The following is a 13799-nucleotide window of genomic DNA, read 5'->3' as shown; positions in this document are numbered from 1 at the left end:
ACTGCCGTTTAAACCGAAAAGATCCCATTCTACCAGTATACGAAGTTTAAAAGTGTTTAGTTACGTGGAAATTATAAAAAAAAACTGCCGGTCAAACCGAAAAGATCCCCAGATCCGGAAGTAATGCAACGACGGCGGAGGAAGGGAGGGGACAAGGGGATGGAAAAGATACCAACGTGTTGACAGGAAGTATGGGATCGGAGCTGAGCTATACGATTCGAGAGTTACGTGATAGTTACCTCCCCTTGTTCGTTATGTGTTTATATTTTCCCAAATTCCTAACGCACCTGTCATAAGTTTTGCACCTACTGATTGCTTTGATAATCTCACCACACACACACACACACACACAAGCAGTCATATATATAAACATACGCTTCATGATGGAAGCACTCCGTCGGTTACGACGACGAGGGTTCTGGTAGATCCGAATCAACGGAACAGCCTGCTCGTGAAATTAATGTGTAAGTGGCTGAGCACTCCACAGACACGTGTACCCTTAACGTAGTTCTCGGGGATATTCAGCGTGACACAGAGAGTGACAAGGCCGCCCCCTTTGAAATACAGGTACAACAGAAACAGGAAGTAAGAGTGAGAGAAAGCTGTGGTGAAAGAGTACAGCAGGGATCACCACCATCCCCTGCCGGAGCCTCGTGGAACTTTAGGTGTTTTCGCTCAATAAACACTCACAACGCCCGGTCTGGGAATCGAAACCGCGATCCTATGACCGCGAGTCCGCTGCCCTAACCACTGGGCCATTGCGCCTCCACTTACGCTTCATACACAGCGATTAGAAACTCAAGTGAGCTAGAACAACACCCATCTGAGACAAGTGTTTTGGACCCTAACCTCTTTACACTCTAATTGGGCCGGGGCCGCATCCAGGCCACGACTCCTGGGTACCATTCTACTGATAGCTTTCCGCCACATGGATATCGGAGACCTGTACGTTTAAAGCGCTAGGAAATTTCATCTAGTTGTAATCTTTCTCCGTTGACTCAGCTTTACTGAAAGAAGAAATAACGTTGGTATGTCTAAAAGAATAAAAATATAGACAAGCGAACAACTGGTATCAAGTCGGATTGTCGATACAATTTCAGGGTAGAAATGAATATTACAGGAGCTTAAAATCACAAGAGACGGTTGAGGAATGCCCCTAACGGTTGTGATACATGCTGGTATTTTCCCGGAACAGTTGTAACTTAAGGTAAGTCCGTATTATTGACAGTACATGGTTAGTATAGGCGGAGAGCTGGCAGAAACGTTAGCACGCCGGGCGATATGCGTCGCCGTATTTCGTCTGCCGTTACGTTCTGAGTTCAAATTCCACCGAGGTCGACTTTGCCTTTGATTCTTTCGGGGCCGATTACAAGCGACTTAGTCCGTTTGTCTGTCCTTGTTTGTCCCCTTTGTGTTTATCCCCTTGTGGGTAGTAAAGAAATAGGTATTTCGTCTGTTGTTATGTTCTGAGTTCAAATTCCGCCGAGGTCGACTTTGCCTTTCATACTTTCGGGGTCGATAAATTAAGTACCTGTTACGCACTGGAATCAATGTAATCGACTTAATCCGTTTATCTGTCCTTGTTTGTCCCCTCTATGTTTAGCCCCTTGTGGGCAATAAAGAAATAAGAATCGTTTGCAGCTTTTTGTTCGTCTTTACCCTCAAGAACCTTTCTCAACCTCTGCACTGGTTGCCCCAAGCTTCTGTATGTATGACCATATTTTGATGGTAAAATACAGAGGTCCCGACGCATCTCTGTAACCCTAAAACGGCATTCCTTCGATATAACTCGACAAAATCAAAACATTTCACTTCGGGTGTTGTGGAGTATAGATATAATGGAATTATGCCAGCAGTGTCTCATTTTATACTTAAATGTGTGTATGTGTTTGTGTGTGTGTTTGTCCACCCCGCCCAACATCACTTGACAGCCGATGCTGCTGTGTTTACATCCCCGTAACCTAGCGGTTCGGCAAAAGAGACCATTAGAATAAGTACTAGGCTTACAAAGAATAAGTCTTGAGGTCGATTTGCTTGACTAAAGGTGGTGCTCCTGCATAGCTACTGTCACATGACTGAAACAAGTAAAAGAGAGTAGAGTATATACATATAATATATATCACTTTGATCACCTTGACCGACCAGTCCGTCAGGCGTCCATTTGACACCGCTGGTCAGAGTATGCTGTCCACTCCTCTCTGGATCGCGCCTTTCTCATCCACGTGATCCCAATCGTCCTCCTGAAATCGTAACTCCACCGTCGTGGTGGTCTTTTCCATTCATGCGGGTACCACTCTACAACTGCGTGCGTCCAACGATTATCAGTGAGCCGGGCGACGTGTCTAGCCCATCTATACTTGGTGCGTGTATACTATGTCATCGCAGAGTATAATATATATATATATATATACATATATACGACGGGCTTCTTTCAGTTTTCGTCTACCAAATCCACTCACAAGGCTTTGGTCGGCCCAAGGCTATAGCAGAAGACACTGGCTCAAGGTGCCACACAGTGGGAATGAACCCGAAACCATGTGGTTGGTAAACAAGCTACTTACCACACAGCCACTCCTACGCCTACATACATATAATATATATATATATATAATATAATATATATATATATATATATATATATATTATATATATATATATACATACATACATATATACGATGGGCTTCTTTCAGTTTCCGTCTACCAAATCCACTCAAGGCTTTGGTTGGCCCGAGGCTATAGCAGAAGTCACTGGCTCAAGGTGCCATGCAGTGGGACTGAACCCGGCACCATGTGGTTAGTAAGTAAGCTACTTACCACACAGCCACTCCTACACCTATTTGTGTAAATGTTTATAATTACACTTAATATAAAAATGCAGTAAAATTTTCCTTTTTTGAATCTCAATCATTTAAATATCCTCCGTAGCTTACACTACCGTCAGAAATTAATTAGCACCCTTGATTTGCTCTTCACTCAAGGTATGTGCTGTCACCTAGTGGCCATATCTCGAACTATTGCTTTGTTGCGAGTTCACTGTTGCGCAGAACGATGACGTAACTTTGTTTGCAGAGCAGTTTGAGAGTCTACAGCCTTATGATGTTGACATAGCAGGGCAACAACTTGGAGTGCGGATGCAGACAAATCTTCCTTTGTTTAATAGATATAGGTAGCGCCTCGCAAGGACCGAAATCACACCATACTAAGTTTTCTCATCGCGTAAGACGTTTTGAACAGCTCATAGGTTAATTGATTTAACCTATTTAATGTAGAAATTTGAGAAGTGCTAATTAATTTCTGACGCAAGTGTATATCATTGTTTTTCTATTATTTCAGGATATCAGATGACATTGGAATTAAAGAATTATGTTTTACCCTGGATGCATCACCAACACTTATTATTATTCAAGGACCAGAAGAACACGTTATACAGAGCACATATTTCACTGTTTTTTTTTTCCATAAAATCTATGATATGTTTCCTCTGAACTGAAGTATATAGTGAAAAAAAAAAACGTCTTTACTTTACTGTCTGGAATGTGTACCTGATGACCTTGGATTCTAATTTAACTCAGATTACAAAGTAATTAGCAGCATCTACAGATATTGACTAAAATTACAGAAATATTGGCCAAGAAATATGTGTTAAGAATTAAATATATATATATATACATATATATATATGTATATAAAGTTAATCCAAACAAGAAAGCACAAAAAAACACAACAACACGAGGACGTGGAACAAATATAGTATTATTGGACGCTCAGGAAAGAAGGGAAGAAGGAGGGTTTAACGTTTCGAGCAGAGCTCTTCGTCGGAAACATAGGAGAAAGAAAGATCCAGAGAAGGGAAAACAGAGGAAAAAAAATCGCCAACGGTACACACGCGGTCACATGTAATTATATATGTATATATTTATAACTATTGAAAGGTTGCAAGGTGCAACAAAAAATTTTAGGACAATAAAAATAAGAAAAATGTGGAAATTTTACCAGTGAGTGTGTTACATAATAAGGCACAAAAAGAAAATGACTCTCTCCAGACACAACAGAATATGCTTCAACACACGAACTCATATAAAGAATCTTGCAAACCAAATCCAAAAACGAAATATATGGTAATGGTTCAGAAGAAAAATATCTGTGTAGTATGGTGAGAGGAGGAAAATAATGGAAAATGAATTGGATGAGAGCACAGGTAAATGTGAGACACAAATTGAAAGGTTTGGTTTTTCTGATGAGATGCCAAAAGATTCAAAAACACCATTACACCATTGTGATATCTGTAAAAAATCATTCTCTCAAAAATGTGATCTCACTACACACCAACTTGTTCATAGAAAAAAGATGCCACATTCGTGTGATATCTGTGATAAATCCTTCTCTCTAAGTCATCACTTGACTGTGCACAAACGCATTCATACAGGGGAGAAGCCATATCATTGTGATATCTGTGGCACATCGTTCTCTCAAAATGACCTCTTAACTAAGCACAAGCGTGTTCATACAGGAGAGAAACCATATCACTGTGATATCTGTGGCACATCGTTCTCTCAAAATGACCTCTTAACTAAGCACAAGCGTGTTCATACAGGAGAGAAACCATATCGCTGTGATATCTGTGGCATATCATTCTCTCAAAATGACCTCTTAACTAAGCACAAGCGTGTTCATACAAAGAAGATGCCACATTCGTGTGATATCTGTGGTAAATCATTCTCTCGCGTTCGCCACGTAACCGATCACATACGCATTCACACAGGAGAGAAGCCGTTTCACTGCGATATCTGTGGAAAATCATTCTCTCTTAGCCATCACTTAAGTAGTCACAAACGTGTTCACACAGGAGAAAAGCCATTTAGCTGTAATGTCTGTGGTAAATCATGCTCGCAGAAAAGTAACTTAACTAAACACAAACTGATTCATACGGGAGAGGGTCCTGATCCCATTGGCATCTCTGGTGAATCATTCGTTCAGAATGATGACATAAGTACTCAGAAATGCCTTCAGACGGCAGAGAAATTATATCACTGTGATATTTGTGGTAAATCCACCTCTAGTAGTAGTAACTTAACCGAGCATATACGAATTCATACAAGAGAGAAACCATATCGTTGTGATATCTGTGGAAAGTCATTCACTCAGAAGACTAGTCTTACTTCTCATAAATACACTCACACAGGAGAAAAACCATTTGAATGCGATATTTGTGGTAAATCATTCTCTCAAAACAGTAGCCTTATGTATCACAAATCCATTCATACTGGCGAGAAACCATATCACTGTGATATTTGTGGTGAATCATTCTCTCGGAAGAATAGTCTTACTTCTCATAAATACACTCACACAGGAGAGAAACCATATGAATGTGATATTTGTGGTAAATCATTCTCTCGAAACAGTACCCTTATGTATCACAAATCCATTCATACTGGCGAGAAACCATATCACTGTGATATCTGTGGTAAATCTTTCTCAAGTAGTCGTCATTTGACCGAACACAAAAATATTCATACCGGAGATATGCCATATCAGTGTGATATCTGTGGCAGTTCATTTTCTCGGTATTATCACTTAAATGAACATAAACGCACTCATTCTGGAGAGAATCCACATCAGTGTGATATCTGTGGTAAATCGTTCTCCGGTAGTAGTAATTTAACCGATCACATACGTATTCATACAGGTGAGAAGCCGTATCGTTGTGATATCTGCGGTAAATCATTCTCCCGAAATCATGACTTGACTGTACACAGACGATATCATACAGGAGAGAAGCCATATCGCTGTGATATCTGTGGTAAATCGTTTCCGGCAAGTACGAATTTAACCACACACAAACGAATTCACACAGGTGAGAAACCACACGTGTGTGATATCTGTGGAAAATCGTTCCCTCGGAAAAGCTGCTTAACCGAGCATAAGCGTAGTCACACAGGTGAGAAACCATATCACTGTGACATCTGTGGTAAGTTGTTCTCGCAGAGAGGTAATTTGACAGAGCACATTCGTATTCATACAGGTGAGAAGCCATACAACTGTAACACCTGTGGGAAGACGTTCTCCCAGAAAAGTAATTTGACCGAACACATTCGTATTCATACAGGTGAGAAACCGTATCACTGTGATATCTGTGGTAAGGCGCTGTCCAAAAAAATCAGTGTGGTTGAGCACAAATATATTCATACAGGTGAGAAACCATATCATTGTGATATCTGCGGTAAAGCTTTCTCTCAGAGAGGAAACCTGCCCAAACACAAACGTATTCACACAGGTGAGAAACCTTACGACTGTGATATCTGTGGTAAATCATTCTCAGTGAATTTTTATTTGACTGAACATAAACACAGTCATACAGGAGAGAAGCCGTATCGTTGCGACGTCTGTGATAAATCATTCTCTTGGCTTCATAGTTTGACCGAACACAAGCAGATTCATACAGGAAAGAGGCAGTTTAATTGTGATATTTGTGGTAAGGTGTTCACTCGAAATCTTCATTTAGTTGAACATAAATATACTCATACAGGAGATAAGCCGTATCGATGTGATGTGTGTGGTAAGTCATTCCTTCGAAATTTCCACTTGACCGAACACAAATATATTCATACAGGAGAGAAGCCATATCACTGTGACGCCTGTGGAAAGTCATTCTCTCGCAAGCAACAGTTGACTTCACATGGTTGTATCCGTACAGAAAAATAATGTTACCAAACATTATAAGACTGGAGGCGACGCTGGCATCGACCACGATTCGGATAGTGCTTTTTACGTACCACCAGTCCAGGGGTCCTGGCATCTGCCGGGTGCCAGTCATAGGATTGGTTCAATTACGATTCCGAAAAAGAAACATCTTCATTGATTGCTTCTGTCATGTGGAGGCACATGGCCTAGTGGTTAGAGCAGCAGACTCACAGTCGAGGGATCACGGGTTCGAATCTCAGACTGAGCGATGTGTGTGTTTATGAGTGAAACACCTAAGCTCCATGTGGCTCCGGTAGAAGGTAATGGCGAACTTCTGCTGACTCGGGAGATAAGCCACATCACTGTGATGTCTGGGAAATCATTCTCTCGCAAGCAACAATTGACTTCACATGGTTGTATCCGTACAGAAGAATAACGACACCAAATCTAAGTTATATGATGTATAAAAACATGTAACATACTAATAAATATCTGTAAATATAAAACCATCCGAATTTCTGAGTACCTCATTTCTTCTAATATATATATATATATGTGTGTGTGTGTGTGTGTATGTATATGTTTGTGTGTCTGTGTTTGTCCCCCCCAACATCACTTGACAACCGATAGAATAATTACTAGGCTTACAAAGAATAAGTCCTAGGGTTGATTTGTTCAACTAAAGGTGGTGCTCCAGCATGGCCACAGTCAAATGACTGAAACAAATAAAAGATAAAAGAAAGATACAGACCAACTAATTTCAAGTTCTTAATTTATATAGCGCCATCTATAACTATGAGTAAAAGAGTAAACAGTGCTTCCTAGTTCCATAAAATCCATTTATTGGACATTCCTGTAGTTGTAGATCTTCTTCTTCTTACAGTATTCACCCGGGGTGGGTTGAACTGGCTTCATTCATCCTCAATGCTGCATCTCTCACAAACACCGACCAGACCTGGCGATTTGAGGCTAACGACCGCATGATCTCCAACCACTCCCTATTCCAGCGGCAAATGCCGTAGATATTTGACAGTCAAGGCTGATCTGGAACCCAACCTACGAAGCAATTACCCCAGCTTCCCTCTTATTGTTGGCAAAAGCGATGTGGTGGACAACAAAAAACCTGGCTGATAACAGTCAAGGCTGATCTGGAACCCAACCTACGAAGCAATTGCCCCACCTCCCCTTCAGGGTTGGCGAAAGCGATGTGGTGGACAACGAAAAACCTGGCTGATGACAGTCAAGGCTGATCTGGAACCCAACCTACGAAGCAATTGCCCCAGCTCCCCTCTCAGGGTTGGCGAAAGCGATGTGGTGGACAACGAAAAACCTGGCTGATGACAGTCAAGGCTGATTTGGAACCCAACCTACGAAGCAATTGCCCCAGCTTCCCTCTCATTGTTGGCGAAAGCGATGTGGTGGACAACGAAAAACCTGGCTGATGACAGTCAAGGCTGATCTGGAACCCAACCTACGAAGCAATTGCCCCAGCTCCCCTCTCAGGGTTGGCGAAAGCGATGTGGTGGACAACGAAAAACCAGGCTGATGACAGTCAAGGCTGATCTGGAACCCAACCTAGGAAGCAATTGCCCCAGCTACCCTCTCATGGTTGGCGAAAGCGATGTGGTGGACAACGAAAAACCTGGCTGATGACAGTCAAGGCTGATCTGGAACCCAACCTACGAAGCAATTGCCCAGCTTCCCTCTCATGGTTGGCGAAAGCGATGTGGTGGACAACGAAAAACCTGGCTGATGACAGTCAAGGCTGATCTGGAACCCAACCTACGAAGCAATTGCCCCAGCTCCCCTCTCAGGGTAGGCGAAAGCGATGTGGTGGACAACAAAAAACCTGGCTGATGACAGTCAAGGCTGATCTGGAACCCAACCTACGAAGCAATTGCCCCAGCTCCCCTCTCAGGGTTGGCGAAAGCGATGTGGTGGACAACGAAAAACCTGGCTGATGACAGTCAAGGCTGATCTGGAACCCAACCTACGAAGCAATTGCCCCAGCTCCCCTCTCAGGGTAGGCGAAAGCGATGTGGTGGACAACAAAAAACCTGGCTGATGACAGTCAAGGCTGATCTGGAACCCAACCTACGAAGCAATTGCCCCAGCTCCCCTCTCAGGGTTGGCGAAAGCGATGTGGTGGACAACGAAAAACCTGGCTGATGACAGTCAAGGCTGATCTGGAACCCAACCTATGAAGCAATTGCCCCAGCTCCCCTCTCAGGGTAGGCGAAAGCGATGTGGTGGACAACAAAAAACCTGGCTGATGACAGTCAAGGCTGATCTGGAACCCACCTACGAAGCAATTGCCCCAGCTCCCCTCTCGGTTGGCGAAAGCGATGTGGTGGACAACGAAAAACCTGGCTGATGACAGTCAAGGCTGATCTGGAACCCAACCTATGAAGCAATTGCCCCAGCTCCCCTCTCATGGTTGGCGAAAGCGATGTGGTGGACAACGAAAAACCTGGCTGATGACAGTCAAGGCTGATCTGGAACCCAACCTATGAAGCAATTGCCCCAGCTCCCCTTCAGGTTGGCGAAAGCGATGTGGTGAACAACGAAAAACCTGGCTGATGACAGTCAAGGCTGATCTGGAACCCAACCTACGAAGCAATTGCCCCAGCTTCCCTCTCATTGTTGGCGAAAGTGATGTGGTGGACAACGAAAAACCTGGCTGATGACAGTCAAGGCTGATCTGGAACCCAACCTATGAAGCAATTGCCCCAGCTTCCCTCTCAGGGTTGGCGAAAGCGATGTGGTGGACAACGAAAAACCTGGCTGATGACAGTCAAGGCTGATCTGGAACCCAACCTATGAAGCAATTGCCCCAGCTTCCCTCTCATTGTTGGCGAAAGCGATGTGGTGGACAACGAAAAACCTGGCTGATGACAGTCAAGGCTGATCTGGAACCCAACCTACGAAGCAATTGCCCCAGCTTCCCTCTCATTGTTGGCGAAAGCGATGTGGTGGACAACGAAAAACCTGGCTGATGACAGTCAAGGCTGATCTGGAACCCAACCTACGAAGCAATTGCCCCAGCTCCCCTCTCAGGGTTGGCGAAAGCGATGTGGTGACAACAAAAAACCTGGCTGATGACAGTCAAGGCTGATCTGGAACCCAACCTACGAAGCAATTGCCCCAGCTTCCCTCTCAGGTTTTGCGAAAGCGATGTGGTGGACAACGAAAAACCTGGCTGATGACAGTCAAGGCTGATCTGGAACCCAACCTAGCAATTGCCCCAGCTCCCCTCTCAGGGTTGGCGAAAGCGATGTGGTGGACAACGAAAAACCTGGCTGATGACAGTCAAGGCTGATCTGGAACCCAACCTACGAAGCAATTGCCCCAGCTTCCCTCTCATTGTTGGCGAAAGCGATGTGGTGGACAACGAAAAACCTGGCTGATGACAGTCAAGGCTGATCTGGAACCCAACCTACGAAGCAATTGCCCCAGCTCCCCTCTCAGGGTTGGCGAAAGCGATGTGGTGGACAACGAAAAACCTGGCTGATGACAGTCAAGGCTGATCTGGAACCCAACCTACGAAGCAATTGCCCCAGCTTCCCTCTCATTGTTGGCGAAAGTGATGTGGTGGACAACGAAAAACCTGGCTGATGACAGTCAAGGCTGATCTGGAACCCAACTTACGAAGCAATTGCCCCAGCTTCCCTCTCATTGTTGGCGAAAGCGATGTGGTGGACAACGAAAAACCTGGCTGATGACAGTCAAGGCTGATCTGGAACCCAACCTATGAAGCAATTGCCCCAGCTTCCCTCTCATTGTTGGCGAAAGCGATGTGGTGGACAACGAAAAACCTGGCTGATGACAGTCAAGGCTGATCTGGAACCCAACCTACGAAGCAATTGCCCCAGCTCCCCTCTCAGGGTTGGCGAAAGCGATGTGGTGGACAACGAAAAACCTGGCTGATGACAGTCAAGGCTGATCTGGAACCCAACCTATGAAGCAATTGCCCCAGCTTCCCTCTCATTGTTGGCGAAAGCGATGTGGTGGACAACGAAAAACCTGGCTGATGACAGTCAAGGCTGATCTGGAACCCAACTTACGAAGCAATTGCCCCAGCTTCCCTCTCATTGTTGGCGAAAGTGATGTGGTGGACAACGAAAAACCTGGCTGATGACAGTCAAGGCTGATCTGGAACCCAACTTACGAAGCAATTGCCCCAATTTCCCTCTCATTGTTGGCGAAAGTGATGTGGTGGACAACGAAAAACCTGGCTGATGACAGTCAAGGCTGATCTGGAACCCAACCTAGAAGCAATTGCCCCAGCTCCCCTCTCAGGGTTGGCGAAAGCGATGTGGTGGACAACGAAAAACCTGGCTGATGACAGTCAAGGCTGATCTGGAACCCAACCTACGAAGCAATTGCCCCAGCTCCCCTCTCAGGGTTGGCGAAAGCGATGTGGTGGACAACGAAAAACCTGGCTGATGACAGTCAAGGCTGATCTGGAACCCAACCTACGAAGCAATTGCCCCAGCTTCCCTCTCATGGTTGGCGAAAGCGATGTGGTGGACAACGAAAAACCTGGCTGATGACAGTCAAGGCTGATCTGGAACCCAACCTACGAAGCAATTGCCCCAGCTTCCCTCTCAGGGTTGGCGAAAGCGATGTGGTGGACAACGAAAAACCTGGCTGATGACAGTCAAGGCTGATCTGGAACCCAACCTATGAAGCAATTGCCCCAGCTCCCCTCTCAGGGTTGGCGAAAGCGATGTGGTGGACAACGAAAAACCTGGCTGATGACAGTCAAGGCTGATCTGGAACCCAACCTACGAAGCAATTGCCCCAGCTCCCCTCTCAGGGTTGGCGAAAGCGATGTGGTGGACAACGAAAAACCTGGCTGATGACAGTCAAGGCTGATCTGGAACCCAACTTACGAAGCAATTGCCCCAATTTCCCTCTCATTGTTGGCGAAAGTGATGTGGTGGACAACGAAAAACCTGGCTGATGACAGTCAAGGCTGATCTGGAACCCAACCTACGAAGCAATTGCCCCAGCTCCCCTCTCAGGTTGGCGAAAGTGATGTGGTGGACAACAAAAAACCTGGCTGATGACAGTCAAGGCTGATCTGGAACCCAACCTACGAAGCAATTGCCCCAGCTTCCCTCTCATGGTTGGCGAAAGCGATGTGGTGAACAACAAAAAACCTGGCTGATGACAGTCAAGGCTGATCTGGAACCCAACCTATGAAGCAATTGTCCCAGCTCTCCTCTCATTGTTGGCGAAAGCGATGTGGTGGACAACGAAAAACCTGGCTGATGACAGTCAAGGCTGATCTGGAACCCAACCTACGAAGCAATTGCCCCAGCTCCCCTCTCAGGGTTGGCGAAAGCGATGTGGTGGACAACGAAAAACCTGGCTGATGACAGTCAAGGCTGATCTGGAACCCAACCTACGAAGCAATTGCCCCAGCTCCCCTCTCATGGTTGGCGAAAGCGATGTGGTGGACAACAAAAAACCTGGCTGATGACAGTCAAGGCTGATCTGGAACCCAACCTACGAAGCAATTGCCCCAGCTTCCTCTCATGGTTGGCGAAAGCGATGTGGTGAACAATGAAAACCTGGCTGATGACAGTCAAGGCTGATCTGGAACCCAACCTACGAAGCAATTGCCCCAGCTCCCCTTCAGGGTTGGCGAAAGCGATGTGGTGAACAACGAAAAACCTGGCTGATGACAGTCAAGGCTGATCTGGAACCCAACCTACGAAGCAATTGCCCCAGCTCCCCTTCAGGTTGGCGAAAGCGATGTGGTGGACAACGAAAAACCTGGCTGATGACAGTCAAGGCTGATCTGGAACCCAACCTACGAAGCAATTGCCCCAGCTCCCCTTCAGGATGGCGAAAGCGATGTGGTGGACAACGAAAAACCTGGCTGATGACAGTCAAGGCTGATCTGGAACCCAACCTACGAAGCAATTGCCCCAGCTTCCCTCTCATGGTTGGCGAAAGCGATGTGGTGAACAACGAAAAACCTGGCTGATGACAGTCAAGGCTGATCTGGAACCCAACCTACGAAGCAATTGCCCCAGCTTCCCTCTCATGGTTGGCGAAAGCGATGTGGTGGACAACGAAAAACCTGGCTGATGACAGTCAAGGCTGATCTGGAACCCAACCTTCGAAGCAATTGCCCCAGCTCCCCTCTCATGGTTGGCGAAAGCGATGTGGTGGACAACAAAAATCCTGGCTGATGACAGTCAAGGCTGATCTGGAACCCAACCTACGAAGCAATTGCCCCAGCTCCCCTCTCATGGTTGGCGAAAGCGATGTGGTGGACAACAAAAAACCTGGCTGATGACAGTCAAGGCTGATCTGGAACCCACCTACGAAGCAATTGCCCCAGCTCCCCTCTCATGGTTGACGAAAGCGATGTGGTGGACAACAAAAACCTGGCTGATGCCAGTCAAGGCTGATCTGGAACCCAACCTACGAAGCAATTGCCCCAGCTTCCCTCTCATGGTTGGCGAAAGCGATGTGGTGGAACAACGAAAAACCTGGCTGATGACAGTCAAGGCTGATCTGGAACCCAACCTTCGAAGCAATTGCCCCAGCTCCCCTTCAGGTTGGCGAAAGCGATGTGGTGAACAACGAAAACCTGGCTGATGACAGTCAAGGCTGATCTGGAACCCAACCTACGAAGCAATTGCCCCAGCTCCCCTTCAGGGTTGGCGAAAGCGATGTGGTGGACAACGAAAAACCTGGCTGATGACAGTCAAGGCTGATCTGGAACCCAACCTTTGAAGCAATTGCCCCAGCTCCCCTTCAGGATGGCGAAAGCGATGTGGTGGACAACGAAAAACCTGGCTGATGACAGTCAAGGCTGATCTGGAACCCAACCTACGAAGCAATTGCCCCAGCTTCCCTCTCATGGTTGCGAAAGCGATGTGGTGGACAACGAAAAACCTGGCTGATGACAGTCAAGGCTGATCTGGAACCCAACCTACGAAGCAATTGCCCCAGCTTCCCTCTCATTGTTGGCGAAAGCGATGTGGTGGACAACGAAAAACCTGGCTGATGACAGTCAAGGCTGATCTGGAACCCAACCTACGAAGCAATTGCCCCAGCTCCCCTCTCATGGTTGGCGAAAGCGATGTGGTGGAC

General features: G+C 46.0%; 2 protein-coding genes across 3 annotated transcripts in view; both read left to right on the top strand.

Annotated features, from left to right (window-relative positions):
- The first annotated feature begins 648 nt into the window (after positions 1-648).
- The window catches only part of LOC118768125, a 124767-nt gene continuing 111616 nt past the window's right edge, over positions 649-13799 (top strand). Inside the window, exon 1 of the mRNA XM_036513987.1 lies at positions 649-1207. Coding sequence (XP_036369880.1) covers positions 1173-1207 — 35 coding nt within the window. The 5' untranslated portion in view covers positions 649-1172. The remainder of the gene's footprint in view (positions 1208-13799) is intronic.
- LOC115225100 (zinc finger protein 260-like) lies at positions 3935-7192 on the top strand. 2 transcript variants are annotated; one of them, XM_036513989.1, is made up of 2 exons: positions 3937-4356; positions 4693-7192. In XM_036513989.1, the coding sequence occupies exons 1-2, from the start codon at positions 4173-4175 to the stop codon at positions 6702-6704; spliced, it is 2196 nt and encodes a 731-aa protein (XP_036369882.1). In that variant the 5' UTR covers positions 3937-4172; the 3' UTR covers positions 6705-7192. The 2 variants fall into 2 exon arrangements, with proteins under 2 accessions (XP_036369881.1, XP_036369882.1); XM_036513988.1 differs by having other exon boundaries at positions 3935-7192.

The sequence above is a fragment of the Octopus sinensis genome, linkage group LG27, assembly GCF_006345805.1.
Source record: "Octopus sinensis linkage group LG27, ASM634580v1, whole genome shotgun sequence".
Classification (NCBI taxonomy): domain Eukaryota; kingdom Metazoa; phylum Mollusca; class Cephalopoda; order Octopoda; family Octopodidae; genus Octopus; species Octopus sinensis.
This window is presented reverse-complemented; position numbering and strand designations above follow the sequence as displayed.